General features: G+C 45.0%; 1 protein-coding gene across 2 annotated transcripts in view; it reads right to left on the reverse strand.

Annotated features, from left to right (window-relative positions):
• CCDC88B (coiled-coil and HOOK domain protein 88B) overlaps positions 1 to 24,355 on the reverse strand; it is a 41,944-nt gene extending 17,589 nt beyond the window's left edge. The window contains exons 1-13 of one of the 2 annotated variants that reach the window (XM_078381941.1): positions 21,604 to 24,355; positions 19,407 to 19,546; positions 13,177 to 13,285; positions 12,390 to 12,459; positions 11,490 to 11,548; positions 10,248 to 10,331; positions 8,559 to 8,690; positions 7,189 to 7,313; positions 5,222 to 5,303; positions 3,427 to 3,585; positions 3,053 to 3,202; positions 1,205 to 1,343; positions 935 to 1,095 (exon numbers count right to left, since the gene is read on the reverse strand). In XM_078381941.1, the coding sequence (XP_078238067.1) occupies positions 935 to 1,095; positions 1,205 to 1,343; positions 3,053 to 3,202; positions 3,427 to 3,585; positions 5,222 to 5,303; positions 7,189 to 7,313; positions 8,559 to 8,690; positions 10,248 to 10,331; positions 11,490 to 11,548; positions 12,390 to 12,459; positions 13,177 to 13,285; positions 19,407 to 19,546; positions 21,604 to 21,666 (1,473 nt within the window). In that variant the 5' untranslated portion in view covers positions 21,667 to 24,355. The remainder of the gene's footprint in view (positions 1 to 934; positions 1,096 to 1,204; positions 1,344 to 3,052; positions 3,203 to 3,426; positions 3,586 to 5,221; positions 5,304 to 7,188; positions 7,314 to 8,558; positions 8,691 to 10,247; positions 10,332 to 11,489; positions 11,549 to 12,389; positions 12,460 to 13,176; positions 13,286 to 19,406; positions 19,547 to 21,603) is intronic. The other variant, XM_078381942.1, reaches the window with a different exon arrangement.
• Positions 24,356 to 24,426: the final 71 nt, after the last annotated feature.

Below are 24,426 nucleotides of genomic sequence, written 5' to 3' on the forward strand. Positions count from 1 at the left end.
TGTGCAATTTCCTTGATCCGTGATGTTCTCCTTTATTCTCATTTGAACTGTACTAATAAATGCAAGGCTTTTTAAAAAAAATCTAGCGATGCAATATCTGGCCCTGTATTTCAGGATAACAGGTGAGCTTAGAAAGGTGAGCTGGCCAGGAGTAGCAAGTTGGATGAGAACTCAGACCTGGGTTCAAATCCTGGCCAACTCTGCGAACCTATTTATTCATTGTTCTTAGCTTTAAGAATGGAATTTTAATAATATTAACCCCTGTTGCATGCTCACTGTTGTAAATATTGTCTTTCAGTGTTGTAAGCCACCTTGGGTCCTTTTCAAGGAGAAAGGCGGGGTACAAAATATTTGAAAGAAATACTATACTCCTCTTTTAAAATCTTTCCGTACCTTGAACACCTCTCAGGATGGACATGAAGTGACTTAATCTTTATCATCATCATTATCTATTATGAATTATCCCACAACAATGGGCACAAAGTACAGGAAGCCAGATTTAGGCTGAATATCAGGGGGGAAAAACTTCTTAACTGTTAGAGTAGTACAGCAATGGAACCTATGACCTCCAACGCTGGAGGCCTTCAAGAGAAAATGGGACCAACCTCTATCAGATCTGCTTTGATTTATATTCCTGGCTAGAGCAGGGGGTTGGACTGGATGGCCTTCGAGGGCCCCTCCAACTCCATTATTCATAGAATAATGCAGAGCTGGAAGGGACCCTATAGATCATCAAGTCTAGCCCCTGCCAAGAAGGCACCGTGGGGGATTCGAACTCTCGACTTGATGGCACATCGCAATAAACGGTGTACCTGGTCATCACACCCCTCTCTGTCCTCCCACCCCATCCTAGTAAGGGATACCCAAGAAGGCCGCCTCACTCTGCCTCGCAGCAGAGCTGGCCCTCCAGCCCTTGCGTCTGTTCCTTCCATACCTCACGGCCAAGGACGGCGTTTTCCGGCCTTAGGGTCTCCTCCTTCGTCTCGAGCGCCTCCTGCAGCTTCCGCCGTAGCTCCTGGTTCTCGCGCTCCAGGGCCGACCATTGGCCGGCCTCTTTTATTTCATAGCCCAGCAAGAGGGGTGCTTCAGAAGGTTCTAGAAAAGAAGGACCAAACTCTTCACATCTGGGGTTGCCACGGAGACCAAGGAGCTGGTGATGGAGGAGAAGCAGCGTTTTTCCACCCTGGGGTGGAGGGGGGCTCACCTCCGGGGGTCCAGACACGCTCTATCTCTTCCGCCCGGAGGACCTCGGGGGTCTCCCCCAAACTTTGCCTCAGCTGTCTTTCAAGAGCCATCTTCTCTCCCAGAAGGTCTTCAGCTTGCTGATACAGGTGGTCCCGTTCCTGCAAATAAGAGCCTGTGCTTTCGTTTCTAAAAAGACCAACACGGATCCCTCTGCCTTCCTTGGCAAACTTTAAAAACCCTTTTAGCATCATCCAGGTAGGGCTATGTGAGGGAGAAGTCCCTTTCTTCAGCCTTTGTTACAGAGTTCTGAGATTTCTGGGAACATTTTATTTTATTTTTGCTACACAGCAGAATTCCACAGAAGAGAACAGCTTCAAGTTCCCCAGATAGTCCACTCCTTCCTCATTAACTGGCACTTAAAGTCTCAATAACTCACTCTGAGACATTTGTAGGAAGAAAACAAAACATTGATTGAGTTTGCTTGAAATTACGGTCTTCTTTATACTGCTTTCTTTACTGCACAATACCGTACTTTTCTGTTTATAAGACGACCCAATGTATAAGACGAACCCCCCCTTTTCTCACCCCAAATTAGAAAAAGCAGGGATCAAAGGGCTCCCTTTTTTGCTAAGTCCCGTGCCTTGGCAAAAGGCAAGGAAAGCGGCTGTCAAAGTGACCAATGCTTTTCCTTGCCTTTTGAGAAGGCACGGAGCTTAGCAAAAAGGAAAGGAGAAAGCCCCCCCCCTTCGTTTTTGCTAAGCCCTGTGCCTTCGCAAAAGAGCTGCCTTCCATATATAAAATGACCCTCATAATTTTTTCCAAATTATTTAAGGAAAAGGTATCATTTTATGCATGAAAAAATATGGTACTTAGCAACCAACCAAACAGATCAACAGCAAAGAAACCACAACTGACCCCAACCGAGAAAGAGCAGGATAGAACGCTCAGCAGAGAGGTGGGTCTCTCTTCAAATTTCCAGAGCTGGATAGATAATCCACCCAGCCCTGAAAAATTCCTCTCTGTCACTCAAACTACGGACAACATTTAAAATTGTAAATAAAACTCTAACATCTTCCCATGTCAAGAAAAGATTTAAGAGTTTAATTTCTTTTCAGGAAGAAACTGTTGACGTATGAGAACTGAGTCCTTTTTTAAAAGGTGGCCACCCTTCCAGAAAGGGATGCAATAGAAGTTTTTTTTTGAAATAAATTGCAACCTGCAGCAACCGTATTGCGACCTTCTTAAGGGTGTCGCACGTTAGAGAGTACAGTCCTCTAACTGAAGCTGAAGGTAAGTCCTCTTTTTGGAGGTGTCCTATGACTGAAAGGCAATCCGACCCAATAAAGATAAAGAATCCAGAGAGAATCCACAATGAACAAACAGCACATGGAGCCCGCAAATCCACACAAAACACCCAGCCACAGTCTCCACCTCTATGGTAAGATGTAGAGTAGGTCTATTTAAATTAATGCAGTTACAGTAGCAGCCCTGTATCTACAGGGAATGGATTCCAAGCCCCTCTGTGGATGCTCAAAAAATAAAATTATAGTAAACAAACATTATGATAGCAAATATTATACATAGCATGGTCTCTGGCTCCCTCTGTTTGCCAGTTTTGGTAACTTCACCGTTAAACATTTCCAGGATGTTACTTTAAATATTTTTAATACTTTCAGACTGTGGATAAGTGAATCAGCGGATACGGATCCCGCGGATAAGGGGGTCCTACTGGATTTTCAAATTTACATCCATAAATTGAATTGGCTCACAAATATTTTTGTGTAAATCTATGCCTTCTTTAACCGTGGAGACTAGTGGAGGTTAGAAGGGCTTCTTTATGGGGACTCTTCGGATCGGGGCCTCTCACCTCCTGCACCTGGTTCAAGCAGGCTTGAAGATGCATCTTCTCCTTCTCCAGCTGGTTCAGGCGCTGCTGCCCTCGGGCACGGGCTGCTTCCAGTTGTCCTTCCAGCATGGCCTTGGTTTCCAACAGAGCCTGGGAAAATCCGCGCTCCTCCTGCCAACACAAAACCAGCTCCGTCACCCCGGGAGGAAGTTAGCAGTTCAATGCATTCAAGAGAAAAGTGGACCACCACCTGTTGGATCGGCTTTGATTCAGAATCCTGCCTTGAGCAGGGGGGTTGGACTGGATGGCCTTCGAGGGCCCCTTTCCAACACCCTCATTCTATGATTCTAACAACAATAAAAAGAGAGAGTGGATCTTTGAAGCTGGCCTCTTACCTTGAGCTGGGCACGGCACTGCTCCAATGCAGGCAGCCGTTCTCGCAGGGCGGCCACCTCCGCTTGAAGCCGTTCCGTCTGTAACGCCTTCTCCCGCAAAGCGTCCACTTCGTCCCGGTACAGCCCTGCGAGGCGGGCCTCGCCTGCCAACGCTCGGTTCTGGGGAAGGCAAGAGTGCATAAAGGCATGTAGAACTCAGTGAGTCCCAAGGAGTTCCAGAAAGAAGATTGTGTAGTGTAGCATAGCGTGCAGTGGATAGTGTGACAAACTACCGTATTTTTCTGTGTATAAGACGCCCCCATGTATAAGACACCCACACTTTTCTAATCCAAAATTAAGAAATCTAAGTGGGGCTTAGCAAGTGTAGGGGGGAAAGGGATCAAAGCCCTGCAGGATCGCTTTGATCCCTGCTTTCCCTTCCACTTGTTTTTGTTCTCTCCTCAGCTTACTTCCATGTATAAGACGACCGTCAATTTTTAGTCTAAAGATTTTAGACAAAAGTATAGTCTTATACATGGAAAAATATGACGGTAGTTTTCTGGAGACCACAGTTTGAATCCCCACTTGGCCATGAATTCAACTGGAGTGTGGAACTTGTAAAACTACTCCTTAAATATCTCCATTATTTTGAAAGCCTTATCAGAATCACTACAAGTGGGTTCCAACTTGACAGCACCAAACGAACGAACGAACAAACGAACGAATCAACCAACCAACCACCACAAGGTTAGCTTTCATTGGAAGGCATGAGACAAATCTTGACACAACTTTTCTTTTCCCTACCAGGATTTGCAATGTGAATTACCCAAGAAGCTGCTATTGGACAGTATAGATAATACAATTTAAAAAACACACATAGATGGACAGGATCCATATAATAAGGCCATTTCCCAGTCTTTTCTCCCAAATCTCCAGCTTCTGTTTATCGAAACAAGAGAGAGGGAGGGAGGACGGCAAAGAAGCCAGCTTGAGTCCCATGGACGGGAGAGGGAAAATATGGGGTTAACAAACAAAAATAAAACAACAGGGCCAGCTTGATCTAAGTTGTTCCTTTCCTTCCATGAGAGTCTCCTACTATCCATCATCCTTACAAAGGATTCCAGGAGGGGAAAGTAAGGAAGTTGGAGGAAAAAAAAAACAGGAGGAGGGATTTTTTTCAGCTGGTCTCTTCCCTCTTCTATCCCTAGCTTTGATGGGAAACACCCTTAAGATTTTGCTTTTTGCTATTGGAATGGGTTATCTTCTCAGTTTACTTCCGTGTATAAGACAACCCTTAATGTTTAAGTCTAAAGATTTTAGACAAAAGTGTAGTCTTATACACGGAAAATACGGTACTTAATTTATTGATGGATAGTGTGGTACAGTATTTGCTTGGTCCTTTTTAGCATTTGTATACTTACTGTTTTTTTTTAGCTTTTAACTACAGTACGCTGTCTTTCAGTGAAGTAAGCTGTTGTGGGTCCTTCTCAAGGAGAAAGGTGGGGTAAAAATAAATAAATAAATAAATAAATAAATAAATAAATAAATGAATGAATGAATGAATGAATGAATGAATGAATGAATGAATGAATGAATGAATAAATAAATAAATAAATAAATAAATGAAGGGTCTGCATATTAATGTGTAAAATTCACATACAAAATCTCCAAGCTCTGGATGACATTCCTAAGCTGCGTTGTAAGGGTCTCTGTGCTAGAACAGAGGACGTCAAGAACTGTGATAAATAAAAAGGCAAAAAATGTAAAAGTACGGCTCTTGGCTTTTGTTTAACGGGTTCTTTTGTTGGACGGCTACCTCTTGCTTCAGCTTTTGAAGGTGTTCCTCTAAATCCTTCCGTTCATCCTGCTGATCCAGCATTTCTTCCACCTTCTGTTCTCTAGAGGGGGGAAAACAAGCAGAGTTTCATTTATTAATTAATTGAGTTCCATTCCTACTAGGAGAGTTTTCAGATATATATTTTTCAACTGCTCAAGATGACTAGCCAAAAGATTTTCAGATGATCAGCTGACAAGAGCAAACAAAATGATTACAGTATCTGGCCCTTAAAAAAGATGTTCTGGACAAGAGATTTTTAAAAAAATCTAAGAAAAAATCAGAGAGAATTAAAATAATATAATAATGGGAACGACTAAGCACAGCTGTCGGCCTAGAAGACCTTCTACAAGGTGTTAAACATGAAACAGAGATGGAAAAAGTTAATATTTGGGCTACTGTGCTGAGCAGTGTATTATGGGAGTTGTAGTCCCCAAAAAGAATGTTTCCCATTACAAGCAAAGAATTTCATATGCTAGCCATGGTGTCCATAGAGAAAATTCTTCTTACATCTTCTGACTTAGGTTTCCTGAGCAAATTCTCTCTCCTGCTCAACTACATCAGGGCTCCGCGGAGAGGGGAAAAGCTTGTGTTCGAAATTCCTGGCTTGTTGTTCCAGATTTAAATCCACGGTTTGAATTCAGCCACTAGATTTGTTGGAGTTTTATTTGCAACCTCACATGCTATCTGTAGTTTACGTGATGGGTAGGAATTTTCTAGTCTGGGGTGACTGATTCAGCATTAACCAGTAATTTCTTTCCCTTTTTCTTCAGTTGGTGGCAGTTTGTTATTTGCTGTTGATCTGTTAGGTTGGTTGCTAAGTATGTGTGCAGTAAAGAAAGCAACATATGCAAGTCTGTAGTTTCAAGCAACTGTAAGTAAAGAATTATTTTGGTACATGATTTCTCTTACCCTACAAATGCCTCAGATTGAGTTATTGAGACTTTTAAGTGTGAGTTAGTGAAAAAGAGGTGAACTCTGGGGACACGTAATTACGCTCTTCTGTGGGTCTCTATACTTCTACTGTATAGCAAAAGGGAATTTTACATAATTTTCAAAATTCTGCAACAAGATTTAGGCTTGTTAGAGGAGCCATAAAACCAGGATCTGATTTAGGATGTATTTAGTATGTTCCTATTTCTAGGAAACACCGAACAGGAACAACTGTAGCTTACTTTTAAAATTATTTATTTATTTATTTATTGATTGATTGATTGATTGATTGATTGATTGATTGATTGATTGATTGATTGATTGATTGATTGATTGATTGATTTTGCAAATGCCCTTGTAAACCAGCTGGAGTGTAATGGGGGAGAAGATTAAACACCATGGCCCATTCTGACAACTTTAACAACGAAGTATTCTTCATGCTACATGCAGATGTGACTGCAGTGGTACCACCTGATTCATCAAAGCAACTGCTTTTTTGGGGAAAAAAGTTCTAGAGCAGTGGTCCCCAGCCTTGACCCTCCAGATGTTCTTGGACTACAGCTCCCAGAAGCCTTCACCAGAACCTCTGCTGGCCAGGATTTCTGGGAGTTGAAGTCCAAGAACATCTGGAGGGCCAAGGTTGGGGACCACTGTTCTAGAGGACTTACACCATACACACTGCATTTGGGGGAGATGTTTATGGGAGATAAAAGTGTATATTTACACAGTTATGGCCAGTTGGTACCACGTTAAACGGCCATGGCTCTGTCCAACACAAATCCTGGGGCTTATCTGCACAAGGAATGAGTACACACAGCAGTCTAGAATCAACTAAGAATTCCACAGTGCTATCTCAGTAACCCAACTGCTCTAACTGTATAGTGTAGACACACACACAAAGAACAATCCTGTAGGCTTGATTTCCAAAGGGCCAGTGAGTCCCAAATCTCCATCCGGTTTCAGGACCCTCACCCCCTTCTGAAGGGGCTCCCCTCCCACCCTCCACCCCAACTCACAGCTCCTGCCGCAGACGCCGCACCTCGGCCCAAGCCTCGGCCAGCTGCACCCCCAGATGTTGCCAGTGGTTCTCCGGCAGAGGAGCAGGCTGCGTCTTCTGTTCCTGTTGGAGCTCCCACAATTTCTGGGGCAAGAGAGAATGTGAAGGATGATTAAATCTGGAGGATACCAAAGACGGAGATAGTATTGGGACGGCAAGCAGTTAGAGTGAGTGGATTTGGTTTCTTTAGAAAATATTTGTAAAAATACAGTTTGTTTTAATCTTGCAGACGAGCTAAATAGCTCTGTGGTTTAGGTACCCGGGTTTGAAGCCAGAGGATGGGAGTTCGAATCCCCCCACCTGTGCCTCCAAGAGAAGAGCCAGCCTGGGTGGCCTTGGGCAAGCTGAGCAGTCCCACAGCGCCCCTAGTGGAAAGGAAGGGTAAAGAACTTCTGGAAGTTGTCTGGAACATCCTCAAAAAGGGTGGTTGTAAGTCAGAATTGATTTGATGCACACAATGATGATTAATCTTGTAAGCTGCCTTGGGTCTTCTTGAGGAGAAAGACGGAGTAGCAATATTTCAAACACATAAATAAATCATATTTATATATGCAGATGGGGTGGGAGGAATGAGAAATACATCCAAATATGGTGGATCGTTAAAGGTCAATTAGCAGTGCTGAGGAAGCGAAAAGGGGAGGCCTTATCAGTGGCCGTTGTTCAGTTGTCCTCAGCAGTGATAGAGACATCCAGAGTTTTAAGGCTTCAGCTCAAATCCCAGAATCCCCAGCTGTAGCTATCTGGGGATTCTGGAAATTGCAGATTTTTTTTTTAAAAAGTAACAGCCAAAATGCTCTTGAGTTTTTGTGCTGGCTGTAACACAAATTAAGCTGCTTAATTAAAGCACTGATAATATTAAGTACAGTAGGACCATCCTTATCCGTGGGAAATCAATTCCAAGCCCCCACGCCGATGCTGAAAACTGTAGATAACAGCAAACCCTTTACATAGTATGGTCTTTCTCTCTCTCTAGTGGCCAGTTCTGGTAACTACATCTTCTGGTAACTACATCATGGAAAAAAGTATTTCTCGATTTTTTTTCTTAATATTTGTAATATTTTCAGACTGCGGATAAGAGAATCAGCAGATACCGATCCCGCGGTTGCAGGGATCCTACTGTACATTCAAGCCTACATAATGTTATGGGAATTCCTTCATGTATTTTCCATTTGCACTCAGTTAGGGCACTTAAGTGCAAGCCGGGCTGTCTCGCACAAACCCACCTTGCCCTTTCTCCCCAACCCAGAATCCTGCTATCTGGCTCCAGGCCCCCGCGTCTTTGGCAAGAATGGAGGTGCTGGGAATCCCGTCCCGTCCCATTTCCTCTACCTCCAAGCTCACGTCTCGCTCGTGCACCAGTTCCTGAATCCGAGGGACGGCCTCTCGTAGGAGCTGCTCTGCCTCTGAAGGTCCCAAGTCCTTCCAGCTCAGCTTTAGCACGTTCTCGGGCTCCCGGGTCACCTGAGGGGGGAAAGAAAATCCCAAAATCCAGAGTGTCAGAGCACCTTTCGAGGTCCCCTCCCATCCTGGGCAGGCCAGGTCAGAGTGCTGGCAGAATCAGCCGGGCCCCGGCCACGCAGCCAACATCAACTAGGGATGCTTATACAGTGGTGCCTCGCTAGACAATTACGCCGCATGACAGTTTTTTTTTTGCTAGACCTTGGCTTTTTGCGATCGCTACAGCGATTCGCAAAACAGTGATTCCTATGGGGGAATTTCACTGAACAATGTTTGGTCCCCGCTTCGCAAACCGATTTTCGCTAGGCGACGATTTTGACAGCTCCCTCCACGCTCGCAAACAGGTGTTTTCAGGACCGAAGCTTCGCAAGACAGCGATTTAAACAGCTGATCGGCGGTTCGCAAAGCAGCTTTCCTATGGCCGATCTTCGCTAGACAACGACGATTCTTCCCCATTGGAACGCATTAAATGGGTTTCAATGCATTCCAATGGGGAAATGCTTTTCGCTAGACAATGATTTCGCTAAACAGCAATTTCAGTGGAATGGATTATCATCGTCTAGCGAGACACCACTGTATTACATTTTATAGATTTTTGAGCAAAGAGGCGGGAATACACCAATCAGCAGTCAACGCATATACATCTCTAATACTCATCCCCTTAATGTACTGGCTACCTCCTTAATTCATAATGCTAATCTTGCATTTATTTTTTCAAGGGAATCATCGCTTTTATCCTGCCTTATTATCTGCTCTTGGTTTCCTCATCAGTTACTGAATTTGTGAGAAAACTGTCGCCATCTAATGTCCTCGTGATATCTCAGTGCCTGGTTATGCTACCAAATATCCCTGGTGTTCTTACACAGACCTTCATGGGACATAATGTTCCTTACTCAGCGCTCCCCTCTGGATTAGGCTTAAAAGGCCAACCATGAACAGTAATAATATACAGAAGTTTCATTTCGGAAGGGATGTCATGCCGAATGTTATTTCCAATTTCCCCCACATTCTGTCAACACTCATAGTTCTCATCTCACCCAGAAGCAGCTCTTTTGTGAGGCTAACGGGTCTTGATTGCCCATTCTAGACCAAGCCATACCCAACATGTTGGGTTGCAAGAAGAAAGCTCATAAGACTAGAGAAAATGCATTTCCCCCACCCACTGTCAGTGTGTGGACACTGCTCTGGAAATTCTAGCTAAGCACAGAGGGAAGCTTGGAGAGAGAGGCAAAAGATATCTGGGTCCCTACTAATCTCAGGCTTCAATACAGTGATGCCCTGCTTGACAACAATAATCCGTTCTGTTAAAATTGCTGTTAAGCAATATCGTCGTCAAGCAAAAGTAAAAAAACCATTGGAATGCAAAAAAAACCCATTGGGAAGCTTGATGTACAAATGTGAGATTAAAATTTTACACTCTGAGAGCGTCTCTAAATAATACGCTTATTCCGTATTTAGAAGCAGTGCACTCTCAAGAGTCAAATACAGTCTGTTCTTTCTAATGGTAGCTTGCCCCATTCTGTATGGGGAAAACTAGTTCTGATTTTGTTTGTTATTTACCTCTTGGATGGCAGATACCAAGGCAGCTTGAGTGGTGATGTCCAGGGTCTGGATAGAGCCGATGACCTTGTCTCGGCGTTCACACTGTTGGAGGTTCACAGAACACGATCAGGTTTCTCTTCCTTGCTTCTTTCGAAACAACAAAGGAGGGGGTTGGCAACCCACCGCCCTTGGGCGTATGCCGGCTGGCCCCGATTTCAAAAGCCCCATGCAAGAAATCAGTACACACTATGGGAAGGGCAATCCATCAGAACCACAACAGAATGTCTTTCCTATAATTTGAGAGGTGGCTCATACTCAACAATTCTATCAGCTACTGAAAATCTTTGCTCCAATGAATGCAGCTGAGCAGTGGTGACCGTGCATTGATCCAGATACAAAGTCACTCTGCACATGCACAGAGGCAGTTGTTATTAGTGATCTCCAGACTGATAATAATCATATGCCGTCAAATCCAGTTATGACTTACGGCAACCCCTTTCAGGGTTTCCTAAACAGAAAGGCTTTACCATTCCTGGGGGGGGGGGGTGCCTCTTGAAAATTAAGCTCTAAACCTCGGAGGGCCAAATCATGCATGGTGTAGACATCTATAATCAGATTTTCTCTCTCGGTGTGTGCATGCTTTTTAGTCTAGAAAAATGAGGGAAAGGAAGGCATAAGTGAAATGAATAAAAATCATGCATGCTGCAGGGAAGGAGGAGGAGGAGAATTTTCATCATCGTCAACATGAGAACCTCAGATTATGTAATGAAACCAAATGGGCTTCTCATCATCATCATCATCATCATCATCATCATCACCATCATCATCATCATCATCATCATGTGCCATCAAGTCAATTCTGACTTGTAGCAACAACCCTTTTTAAAAGGATTTCCAGGTAGAGAATACTCAGGAGTGCTTTACCCTTATCTTCCACTAGGGGCGCCCTGGGACTGTGCAGCTTGCCCAAGGCCACCCAGGCTGGCTCTACTTCCAGGTGTGTGTGTGGGGGAATCGAACTCTCAACCCTTGTAGCCAGATCCCTAAATCACTGGGCGATCCACCAAGCTATATTTCAGACCAGAACCGTAGAGTAGAGAATAAGGCTGTTTTCAGGTGGGTCTACTCTATGCTCATCTCGATCACAGAATCATAGCTCTGTAGAAACTGGAATGGAACCTAAGTGTACGAGTTCCTTTCCTCTGCCCTCGTCCTATTCTCTTTTCAGCTCCAGAAAGCAAGCGCCCTTTCCAACGGTACCTGGACGGCGCCTCCCAGTAAGAGCAGCAAAAGCTTCTTCATTTCACCAACAGCTTGGGCTGGGCCGTCACGCCAGAATGGAACCAAGGGAAGAAAAAAAAAAACCTCAGAGTGAGTGAAACTCCATATTTAGAGGATGCAGATGCTGCAAAAAATATTGCATGCACTGCCGGTTGTTGTCTTCCATTTCTCCCTCCCATAACCTAGATTTCAAAATTGAATACAGTAGGATTCCCCCATATCCGCGGGATCAGTATCCGCTGATTGACTGATCCACGGCTTGAAAATATAAAAAATATTAAAAGTCCTAGAAATTCATATTTCTAAATATAATGTTACCAGAACTGGCCAGTAGAGAGATCCAGAGACCATGCTATTTATAGTGTTTGCTATTAAAACAGTGTTCACTATTATCCACGTTTTTCAGTATCCACGGGGGAGGCTTAGAACGGTTCCTCCACAGATACAAGGGTTCTACTGTACATACAGAATGAATAAACAACCGAAACATGCTGACTGGTTATCCCAAGTCCAGATTCAAATTTGTCTGCAAATCAGGCCCCAGACTGGGAATAGCAATTGTGTGCATGTGCTTATGTGCTCCTGCTGGTGTGAGGGCGGACAGGGAGAAGGCCTTTTGCACATGTGCAGTCACACCCTTTAAAAAATTAATCTTCTATAATTAATCTTCCAATCTGAGTCTTTGGTCTACTTTCTAGAACTAGGTGGCCCAGATCCGAATTAAGCTTGAGTGAAGTGGCGGCTTTCACGCTGGTAAGCAGCTGATATCTTGAAGAAATAGATCCGAGGCCACGTTTTCCCGCCTCACAGGGAGGTCAAGAAGGGAAAGATCCATCTGTTTTACTGTCCACACACCAAACGTTTCCCCGGTGGTCCTACCTGTGAAAGGATGATGGGCCAGGAGGTAGATATTAGGGGGTGAGGAAAGTATCAGCTGTTGCAAATCGTTCTGAGGAAAAAGAAGAGAGGAGGAAGAGGGGAGAAAAACTGTAATTAATCAGGTAATGTGGAAATTCTTTGATCACTGATCATCAGCTATTAGCAGGTTTATTTTATTTATTGGATTTCTATCCCGCCCATCTAGATCAAAGGTCTACTCTGGGCGGTTATACCCCATCCATCTGAACCTGGTGGATTACAGGGGCATAGAGAAGCCAGGTGTTGCAGGGTTGAATCTGGGTAGCAAAGAGGGCAGGCAGCCTCTGCCACAACCTCCCGGCCTTCCCTCGTCCCTCTGAGCTTAACTACAATCATCCCACTCACTGGGAGGGAGAGAAATGCATTTTTCCCGGCACAGTATATGAAGGCAAACAGTCCTGGTTGCAACCCAGAGGATTTCAGAGGGGGTTGCTCTTGAGCAGGCAGTGAAGAGCCATTCACTTTACAAAAGACCCGCTCCTCCTCCAGGTGGAATGGGCCAAATCTGGCTACTGGTGTTTTTAGACTCTTGCTACGGCAGGAGGACGGCCATTGGAACTCTTACCATGAACCACGCAATGGGGGACTTGCTTGGCTGTTGAGTACAACGGCTCCTGAACCAGACGTGATTATTTCTGCCCTAAATGGTGCAGGGATCTTCTGTCTTCTAAGACATGGGCTGCCGGGAGCAAACTGAGAATAACCCACAGGAAAAGTGGCCGCAATTCAGACTTTGAGGTGCACCCACCTGGTAGAAGTCGCGCAGCCGCTGCAGGAGAGTCTGGAGTGTTTGCAACCTGTAGGACTCGTTCGTTGGTTCACTCCACGAGAGTCGTCTGCCTTCAGAGATCATGTCTCTAAGAAGTGACACCCGGGGGGGGGGGGAGGAGAATAAGTACGCTAAACAAGATGCAGTGTGAAGTAGTGGTTGTTACATACAGCACTGATGTTACCTGTCTGTCATGGGTTTGGAGGGAAAGTTCCATCCTATGGGGAGTGGAAGGCGGGACATCAGGAGGAGGGGCTGTACTGTATATAAATGTGAAGCCTGTGTGGTGAAGAGGAGACGCTGGGATGTGAAGAAGCAGCAGCTGGGAAGAAGAAGCTGGTGTGGGAGTCTGTGTGTCAGACAGGGTACTACTGTGTGTCAGAGTACCAACCTGATAGGTTCAGGTGTCTGTTGGTTAGCCAGAACTGATAGGTTCAGGGTCTGTGCTTCAAGTTAAGGGTTCTGGGTGAACCAAACTGTGTGTATGTATGAGTGAAACTAAGCCACGTTACTTTATCTTATTCACCTGATTATTTTATTTTCCCTGTGTGTATTTAAATAAACCTTATTCTTTATTTGTTTGAAAATCCATCCCTGGTCTGTGTGACTTCTTATAGGGAATGGTTGGTGGCAGCTTAGTGTAACGTGTGGCAGATCCCAGTAGGTCTGGGTTTGTCACATTGATTGGTGTCCAGCGTGTGGGATACGACTGGTCCAGTTGTCCAGCGGTCCAGCAAAGCCTTGGCAAGTGTGCCCAGAGCAAGGGGGGTCTAGTCAGGGACAATCTGAGGCGCGTAGGTAATCTTCTAGGTGTACCTCACGGGGAGGTGCGCTAGTGGAAGAACGTGCCAACTGGGGAGACTAGATTAGAGTGCTCTGAGGCAGCCTGGTTTTGGCGGGAAAAAAGCTGAGGCAAAATTGTAAAGTAGAAGTGAGCTAGCTTGCCTGCTGAGAGGCCCAGCAGAGGGGGGTAGACTCCAACTTGCTACAGTTGCAAGTTAAGTGCTGAAGGACAGCAGCATTCTATAGGGAAAGCTGCTTCTGAGGCAAAAGAAAAAAAAAAAGTGGTCGTTTTATTTTGAGGCTTGACTTTTTAAAGCAGCCTGTTCTGAGGGGGGATTATGCCCTTGACTCGAAGCCAAGTGGCAGAAATGGGTGAAGTGAAAGACCCCCAGGTGGACCAAGGTTCTGAGGATGAATTTGGCTCAGTGCAGGGTGACAGCACAGGAGAACAAAACCCAGAACTTAGGAAAATGATCATAGCCCAACAGCATGAACTGAGGATGAGGCAATTTGAAATAGAGAGAATGGAAAGTGAGGCCAGAGAAAGAGCTGAAATCAGTCAGGTAGAGGCAGATGCCAGGAAAAGGGAAATGGCCATGAGGATAGAAGAGATGGAACTGAAACACAGAATTAGAATGGCACAATTAGAATTAACATTCCTCAATAAGAGAAACAACAATTTATCAGTTGAAGAAATTGCGGAAAGAGAAAAGTATGAGGCTCAGGCCAGACAAAGTGAGCAAGATCTTGAAAAATATAATCAGCAAAAAGACATTAAATTAAAAGAAATCAGAGATAAGACTGAAGAAAAAGTAAAAGAGATAAAAGCTAGGGCTGAGGAAGAAATTTTACAGATCAGGGCTGAGTTTGAGGCTAAGCAAAAGGAGCTGGAAAAGAAACCAAAAGAAGGCACACAGGTTAAGGCACAACCTCAAAACCTGAATTATTCTGAACAAAACATGAGGGAAACATGGGACCCTAAGTACTCCAAAGGGTTAGTTCAGAGCCTGCCAAAAATGGGCGGCCATTTTGTTGATAAACCTTCTGGGCAGAGCCAGTCCAGGAACCAGATTTTGGAGGGAAAACCAAACCCAGAGGAGAAAGACTCCAAGTACAGCAGAAAATGTTATTTCTGTGAGGGAAAGGGCCATCTAATCTCAGGGTGTGAGAAATGGAAGCAGATAAAAGGAAATGTGCCTCATGATTCGAGTAGAACCAAGCCAAACGCTGTGTTCTGTGTCCAGAAAGAGCAAGGCTCATTGTCACTGAGGGAGCCTGTTGCCATGGCGACTCAATCTGGAACAGTGACATCTGCTGATCAGGCTAAGGAAAATGGTCCTCTTGTGGAGGTCAAGCGATGCTTGCTCGTGAGAACAGATTCTCAATTGTTTGAGACAGCAGGGGTGGACGTAGGAATACTTGACCGTCAGTATAGGGGGCTGCGGGACACTTGTTCCCAGGTGACCCTGTGCCATCCAGATATTATTCCTAGGGAGTATGTAATCCCAAATGAGAGCATGAAGGTGGCAGGGATTGAGGGGCAGATAATCTCACTGCCAGTCGCGGAGGTACCTGTCAACTTTCAAGGCTGGAGGGGAGTTTGGCGGCTAGCAATTTCATCGACTCTGCCAGCAGCCGTGCTCGTGGGAAATGACCTGGCTGAACATGTGAAACGGGTGCTAGTGATTACACGCTCACAAGCCACCACGGGGACAGTTCAGGGGGGTAATGATGAGCCAGAGACGGAAGCAGAGGGGAGTTCAGAAGCTGTGGTGGAAACCTTAACCACAGACAGCAGATTTGGACAGGAGCCAAAGGCAGACGCCACTCTCCAAAAGTGTTTTGAACAGGTGACTGACGCCCAGCTAACACCTGAAACCCCAGTGAGATTTCTGGAGAAAAAGGGGATTTTGTATAGAGAGACCCTGAGGAATATCTCAAAAGGGGGAGATGGGATCAGGAGTCAGCTAGTGGTACCTGAAAAGTATCGCCCCATGATCTTACAAAGGGGGCACTCTGACATGTTTGCTGCACACTTAGGGGTGAACAAAACACAGCAGAGAATCACACAGAATTTCTACTGGCCTGACATAGGGAAGCAGATCAGGGAGTTCTGTAAACAATGTGATGTGTGTCAAAGGCAGGGGAATAGCCGCGACAGGACCAAAGCAAAGTTGTGCCCTTTGCCTGTGATTGACACTCCGTTCAAATGCATAGGGGTGGATATTGTGGGACCTTTGCCCAAGGCCACAAAGAGGGGGAACAGGTTCATTCTCACAATTGTGGACCATGCCACAAGGTACCCTGAAGCCATACCCTTGACTAACATTGAAACTAACACAGTGGCAGATGCCTTGGTGGGGTATATGTCCAGGATGGGATTTGCCTCAGAAATAATCACAGATTTGGGCGCATCGTTCACGTCAAAGCTCATGAAACGCTTATGGCAAATCTGTGGAATTAAGCACAAGGAAACCACTGCCTATCATCCTGAAAGTAATGGGTTAACTGAGAAGTTCAATGGGACTCTAATGCGCATGATTAGGGCTTACTTGGCAGAGAATCCAAACAATTGGGACCAGAAGCTGCAATCCCTTTTGTTTGCTTATCGATCAGTGCCACAAGCCAGTACCGGGTTCAGTCCATTTGAACTTTTATTTGGGAGAAGGGTGAAAGGGCCCCTTGATTTGATCAAACAAAATTGGGAGCAGATCACCCAGGATGACCCACAAGACGTTGTAACATATATAGACTCTTTAAGGCATGACCTAAAGAGAAACCTAGAGCAAGCAGCAGAGACCCTGCAAGCTCAAAAGGTCAGAAAGAAAGCTGGGGATGACCAGGAAGCCGGGGAGAGGCACTTTAACCCAGGGGAGGGAGTGCTTTGGCCCAGGCCCTGCAAAGAGAGCAAACTGCAGCTGGGTATCCCAGAAAAAAAATACTTGGGTCACATGGTAGGGGGAGGAGTGATAAAACCCCTCGAGGCCAAAATAGAAGCAGTTCGTGATTGGCCCAGACCCAACACCAAGAAAAAAGTCAAATCATTTCTTGGGTTGGTGGGCTACTACAGAAAGTTCATCCCGAGGTTTAGCGAGATTGCGGCTCCGCTGACCGATCTGACGAGGAAGGAGGCTGATGACCGCATCCCGTGGACCAGCGACTGTGAGGAGGCGTTCCAGAGGTTGAAGCAGGCGCTCATCAACCATCCAGTCCTGCGTGTTCCAGACTTCGACAGGGAGTTCATCATCTACACCGATGCGTCTAACAGCGGGGTAGGAGCAGTTCTGTGCCAAGAGGATGAGAATGGTGACCAGCATCCAGTGTCCTACCTGAGTAGGAAACTTCAAAAAGGTGAGAGACATTTGGCAACCGTGGAGAAGGAGTGTTTGGCCATAGTCTACGCGATCCAGAAGGCCAAGCCTTACATCTGGGGAAGACATTTTATTCTGTGCACTGACCATTCACCACTGCAATGGTTAAAGACAATGAAAACCCACAATAGCAAACTTATGAGGTGGGCTTTAAATCTGCAGGACTATGACTTTGAAGTGAAGGTGGTCAGAGGGTCAGTGAACTGTGTTGCTGACGCCTTGTCAAGAAGACCTGAAGAATGAAGACGGCGAAAGAAACATGGACTATGTATATATATTGATGACAAAAAGTTAAATGTACCTATTTTTTGAATTTGGTTTGTAAGAATAAAGGTAAATTGATGTAATGTATATGGTAAATGGTTAAATGCCTAATTGATATGGTTAACTTAGAATGTAAGTATAAGTAAGTATGATATTGTATGTATAACTGTTTTTGTGTGTTTTATCCAGGTTGTTTTTTTGGGAAAAAGCACCTTAGCTTTCCCCCTACAAAACAACTTATAAAGAGGGGAGGTGTTACATACAGCACTGATGTTACCTGTCTGTCATGGGTTTGGAGGGAAAGTTCCATCCTATGGGGAGTGGAAGGCGGGACATCAGGAGGAGGGGCTGTACTGTATATAAATGTGAAGCCTGTGTGGTGAAGAGGAGACGCTGGGATGTGACGAAGCAGCAGCTGGGAAGAACAAGCTGGTGTGGGAGTCTGTGTGTCAGACAGGGTACTACTGTGTGTCAGAGTACCAACCTGATAGGTTCAGGTGTCTGTTGGTTAGCCAGAACTGATAGGTTCAGGGTCTGTGCTTCAAGTTAAGGGTTCTGTGTGAACCAAACTGTGTGTATGTATGAGTGAAACTAAGCCACGTTACTTTATCTTATTCACCTGATTATTTTATTTTCCCTGTGTGTATTTAAATAAACCTTATTCTTTATTTGTTTGAAAATCCATCCCTGGTCTGTGTGACTTCTTATAGGGAATGGTTGGTGGCAGCTTAGTGTAACGTGTGGCAGATCCCAGTAGGTCTGGGTTTGTCACATTGATTAGACTAAGAATCAGAAGACCTGGGTTCAGATCTGATCCCAGTTATGGAAATTCAAGGTGATAAAGGTTAACCAGTCCTTAAACATCTCACATAACTCAAAACCCCAATTAGCATCATCGTAAGTCAGAAGCAAATTGGTGGCACGTACCATATTTTTCCGTGTATAAGACTATGCTTTTGTCTAAAATCCTTAGACTAAAAATTGAGGGTCGTTTTATACACGGAACTAAGCTGAGGAGAGAACAAAAACAAGTGGAGGGGAAAGCAGGGATCAAAGCGATCCTGCAGCACTTTGATCCCTTTCCCCTTACACTTGCTAAGCCCCATTTAGAATTCTTAATTTTGGATTAGAAAAGTGGGGGGGCGCCTTATACATGGGGGGGCGTCTTATACACAGAAAAATACGGTAACTGCTGCAGAGTCTTGGATTTCTGGTAAAATTCCTTATTCTATGCAGCAGAAGCACAGAGACCTGCAGAAGAGAATAGCTACAAGTTTCCCAGACAGCTCAACCCTTTCTCCTTAACTTAAGGTCTCAATAACTCACCCTGAGGCATTTGTAGGAGAAAGAATAAAATGTTCCATTACTTACAGTTGTGAACAGATCAACAGCAAATGAACAAGCTAACAGAAGAACACTGCTTCCAACTTTCTTTTTCTCAAACGAGTTCTGACAGTTTGACATTTAATCCTGACGGTTCCACATCGAATGAAAATAATAATCGTGCACTGTCAAATCAATTCTGATTCATGAGGACCCTTTTCAAGGTTTTCCAGGGACAAGATGCTCAGAAGTGGTTTACCCTTCTCTTCCTCTAGGGGGAGCCCTGGGACTGTGCAGCTTGCCCAAGGCCACCCAGGCTGGCTCCTCTCCCAGGAGGCACAGTGCGGCATTCGAACTCCCAACTTCTGGATCCACTCAGCCATTAAGCCAGTAATCCAGACTTAACTCACCACATAAACTGACGTACATCTGTTGTGCAGAAGATATGCTAAGAAAATAAGGACTTACATAGTCTCCATGATGCGGATGAGGAAGTCGCCGTTCACAAGCTTGACGAAATACTCTTTTCTGCACTCGTGGTTTTGCTTCTCCTGAGGGGAAGTGGGCTGATCGGATCTTGAGTCTGCCAGACACTCCATGGTTTGCACCTGTAGAGAAAAAGGACGCAAATAAGAGGAATAATGTTAGTTTTTCTTTCTTTCCCAGATGACAGAAACGGAGGAGCTGGTCAGCTTTGCAGTTAGACATGGAGCTGCTTTAAGCAACAAAAGGCATGTGGTTATCCTCTGATGCTCTGAAGCACCACATGATGCAAATTAATTGTTTGGCCGTCAGGAAGAAACGAGGGACTTGGTTTCTATGCTGGGGGTTCCCCAACAATGCTAATTTGCACCCACAGATGCAGAAATAGAGATGATTCATATAATTTAAACAGAAATATAATAAATATCCCTTTAATAGGGAAGACTCAGACCAGGTCCACCGCTTCCTGGTTGCTTAGTGTGCTAATTAAGATGTTAATTACTGGTAATTTCAAAGCCTCTTTGCTCGCCTCTGTCATGGCCCTCTCTCAATAAATTTGATTTGGATCGGATTGCCCTTCCCGTTGAACAGTTTTTCCCAATCTCAGGTAACTGAGGTGTTCTTGGACTGCAATTCCCAGAAACCTTCACTATCATCTGTGCTGGCTGAGGTTTCTGGGAGTTGTAGTCCAAGAACACCTGAGTTACCCAAGGTTGGCAACCAGTGCAGTAGAAGGGGAAAAAAAACAGAGGATTGTCCGCTGTAAAAGATGGCCACCTGACTCTTACCTAAATTATACAATCTCAGCTTCGCCTTTTCTTAAACCGATTAGGTCATCACCGTGGGCAACATTTTGGTGTGTCCCCACCTTATAAAGCAATGAACAATATTTACTTTACAGTGGTGTCTCGCTAGACAGTTACCCCGCCTGACAGTTTTTTCGCTAGACGTTGACTTTTTGCGATCGCTATAGCGATTTGCAAAACAGTGATTCCTATGGGCGAATTTCGCTGGACAATGTTTGGTCCCTGCATTGCAAACTGATTTTTGCTAGACTACGATTTTGACAGCGCCCTCCGCACTCGCAAAACGGGTGTTTTCGGGACCTAAGCTTTGCAAGACAGCTATTTAAACAGCTGATTAGCGGTTCACAAAGTGGCTTTCCTATGGCTGATCTTCGCTAGACAACGACGATTCTTCTCCATTGGAACACATTAAACAGGTTTCAATGCATTCCAATGGGGAAATGCTTTTCGCTAGACGATGATTTCGATAAACAGCAATTTCAGTGGAACGGATTATCATTGTCTAGCGAGGCACCACTGTATATCCAATCTTTAATCTTAACAGTATTTCAAGATTCAGCATCCTTAGCCAGAGGCTGCTTAGAGAGGAACAGCCACCCTCTCCTTAAAAAACTCCCAAGAAATTTGAGGTCTCTTATGCTTTTTTATATTTGGGTTGATCCTAAAAAAAAGTCATTGTCACCCCTGGATTTTAACTCATTTCCTTTGGTGGAGCAAAGCTATAAGCTTATCTTCTAGAACCGAACTTACTGGAAACATTTCTAACCCACATTTCAGCTCCAAAGGCTGGTAAGAGTAGAACGATGATCGAAAAGCTCGATTAAATCCACAACGGACAGAACAGTCAAAGCGACAGAAGGCCAACAGCAAAGCCGAGTCTTAAAACAATTAAAAATAAATCTTTAAAACTTTGCAGGTACATAAGACTCTGCACCACGCATGCTTCTGTGATGAGAATATTACAGAGTTAGGGCGCGACAGCCAAGAAGGTCATGCAGAAAGCTGCTGAGAATTAACATTTAATAATTGGGTAGATTTTTAAAAATAGAAAGAAATCCTTCAAAACCAAATCAAGCCAGACCAAATGAAAGCAACAAATCAAATAATCTGTTCCACAATCTTGAAAACATGGTCGATCTAATACATGTTTTTTTTCTGGTGTGTGTATATATCTATATATCACCCACTCAGTCTACTGGATTAAACAGCAGTGTGCTAGCCAGGGAAGGTTCTTCCAAACCACGCCTGGTACCATTCTGGATGACAGGTCTGAAATGGGCCCCCAACTGTGGGGTGACTCACTAGTGTCAACCTCACTCCATTCAAAAAAGAATCAGCCTTTACTTATTCCCTCCCCCCCCCCCGGAGACCCTTACCCAAGTCACCAGCGGTCCTGAGACGAAATCTTCCACCATTTCTGCATCGTCTCCATCCATCATGGCATCCAGGTGAGACTCTCTTCTTCTCCAAAGGGTTCCCTGCCGGCTTTAGGTGTGTCTGTTATTTTGTAGGGTGCATTACATCTGTAAAACCGGAGTTTAAGCTTCCTTCCTTAATTTAGCGGGTGGGGGGAGCCAAGGAGGAAGGCGTCCACGGCACAGAATTAAGGGACCTGTTTGCATCTGACTTCCCACCGCACAGGAAGTCCCTAGTGTTAACACGCCGTTGTTGAGAGATCCCTCATGCTCGGGAGCATGTGTCGAAGTGCGCCGGCCAAATGGAGATGCCACGGAGAGAAGCCCGGCTCTGGCTGACTTCATTTCCTTTGCTCACAGCAGCCGGAAAACCGCAGAAAAGGTGACACGGAGGAAGGTGGGAGAGAAGGCATCCATCGCCTCCTGAAAGGGTCCAGTCGAGTTGGCGGAGAGCAGAAACTTCTCTCGCGAATGCCTCTTGCCGACTTTGGCTCCAGAGTCTCAGGCCGTAAGCCAGGGTTGGTGCCAGGCGGGGAGAACGGAACATGAGGCAAGGAGTTCCAAGGGCCGCTCACACATCGTCTGCGTCGGGTAAGCAAAGGACATCCTGTGTATGTAGCAGGAGGCTTGCTTTGGAGGCGAACACAACCACACACCCTGCGTCTCTTTAAGAAAGGATGCAACATTTGCGTGGGAGTGTGGCAAGATACCCACAGGTGCTGTGTAGTGGATACTGATGAACTAGGACTCAGGAGACCTGAGTTCAAATCTCTGCTCGGCCATGGATGAAGTGGAACTGGTAAAAACTCTCACTTAAATATCTAACTTATCTGGGGGGGGGGGGGGTGTTACCAAAACTTGGCTTCGACTTGATGGGACATAACGTGACACACATGGAGCATGGGATTGCGAGTACTAGGAGATGATGGTCCCTTGTCGGGGGAGACGCGCACAAGATCAGAATGACATCCGCCAAAATTTTCCCCTCAAGAAAGCTAAGACTGTAATTTCTCATCTTGCGGTCAGATGTGTTATGAGACAAACAGAGAAACTCTCGTGTGACGATAGCAGGGCTGGCCCGGGGCGAAGCTTTCAGGCAAAGCCGATGCTTGGGTGTATCAGCCGCTCAACTGGCCGCATCCTGCGCAGGCAACAATTTTAGCGTCTTTGTGGCTCCCCCCCCACACACCAATTCAAGCTTATGGGTGGTAAACTTTATTTTTAAAACGCCGGTGCAAAATGGCAAAACCGAGAAAAAAAGAGCAAAATGCACACTTTTCTGCTGATGCTCGGTTGAAAAAATTTAAAATAAACCGGGATCCCCTGGGAGCAGAACCTTTTAGTGGCAGCTAAGATCAGCTTAACAACGTGCCAGCTCATCTTGAGTTTTTAGAACAGCATCATGAAGGTGGAAAAAACATGTACTTCCCCACCCCCTGGGTGATGGAATAAAAGCGACTTAAAAGCTTCCATTCATACATCCGCTGAATGAATGAATGAAAGAAAAAAACCCTAGATTAGTTCACTGAAAATATCACATTTGTCGCCAACTACAAGATTATCCACATTTTTGCTTTCCGATAAAGTGTCTATGGGTGTGAACGTCGGGCAGCGAAGAAGAGAGCCAGCAGGAAAAAAAGATTAATTTGTTTGAGATGTGTTGCCGGGAGGAGAGCCTCGTGGATAGGGAACATCCTGACAAAGTAGGATTCTCTGGAAAAGACCATCATGATGGGAACGATGGAAGGCAGCAGGAAAGGAGGAAGGTCAAATACAAGATGGACGGACTCCCTAAAGGAAACCACAGGCTTGAGTCTGCAAGAGCGGACGTTTTGAAAACGGCTCATTCACAAAGTTGCCGTAAGTCGGGAATGGTTGGGTGGCACATAACAACAGCGATGACAAACTACAAGGAGACCACATCTCCCTCGGGACTACTAAGCTAGTTTCAGTGTGTGTTTGTGGGGGCGATTCGAGTCAGCGCTATGCGGGGTGGGGGAGTTAACCCTCCCCAGCACTGAAATTCCAACTCTTGTTACTTCCCCTAGCAGTTAAGGGTGCTTTTTTAAAAAAAATGTGCCGGAATTAATTACACATCGTTAAAAGTTGTGTCTAGTGGAAGGTTGTAAAAAAGGAAGTGGTCTCTGGAAAGCGCAACCAACAGAAACCACAACAGGGCCACGCACTGCGCCACCTGGGAGAAGAGCCAGCCTGGGTAGCCTTGGGCAAGCTGCAGTCAGAGGGCTCCCCCTAGAGGAAGGGAAGGGTAAAGCACTTCTCAGTAGTCTACCTAGAAAACTGAAAAGGGTCAGAATTGATTGGACAGGATATTATTATTTATTGTTACAATCCTGTGCTCCTCCAAGTTTATTCCACTTCTCTAGATCATTATCTCCACTTGATGGAACTGAATTCACTTCTGAGTAATCATTATCTTTCTCCCTCCCTGTGTTTGATGCTCTAATATTACTTTCCATGCCACGCAAAAGTGGATCATCTTGGATCAAAATATACCCTGTTTCCCAGAAAATAAGACAGGGTCTTATATTAATTTTTGCTCCAAAAAAACGCATTAGGGCTTATTTTCAGGGGATGTTTTATTTTTTGTCATGTACAACCATCTACATTGATTCAAATGCAGTCATGTCATCATCTTCTGGTTGTTGCCCAAGGGTGGAGGGCTGGGTTTCACTTAACTGGGGCTTATTTTTTGGATAGGGCTTATATGACGAGCATCTTGAAAAATCCTACTAAAGCTTATTTCCAGGTTAGGTCATATTTTAA

Source organism: Pogona vitticeps, chromosome 15 (genome assembly GCF_051106095.1).
Source record: "Pogona vitticeps strain Pit_001003342236 chromosome 15, PviZW2.1, whole genome shotgun sequence".
In the NCBI taxonomy this organism is placed as follows: domain Eukaryota; kingdom Metazoa; phylum Chordata; class Lepidosauria; order Squamata; family Agamidae; genus Pogona; species Pogona vitticeps.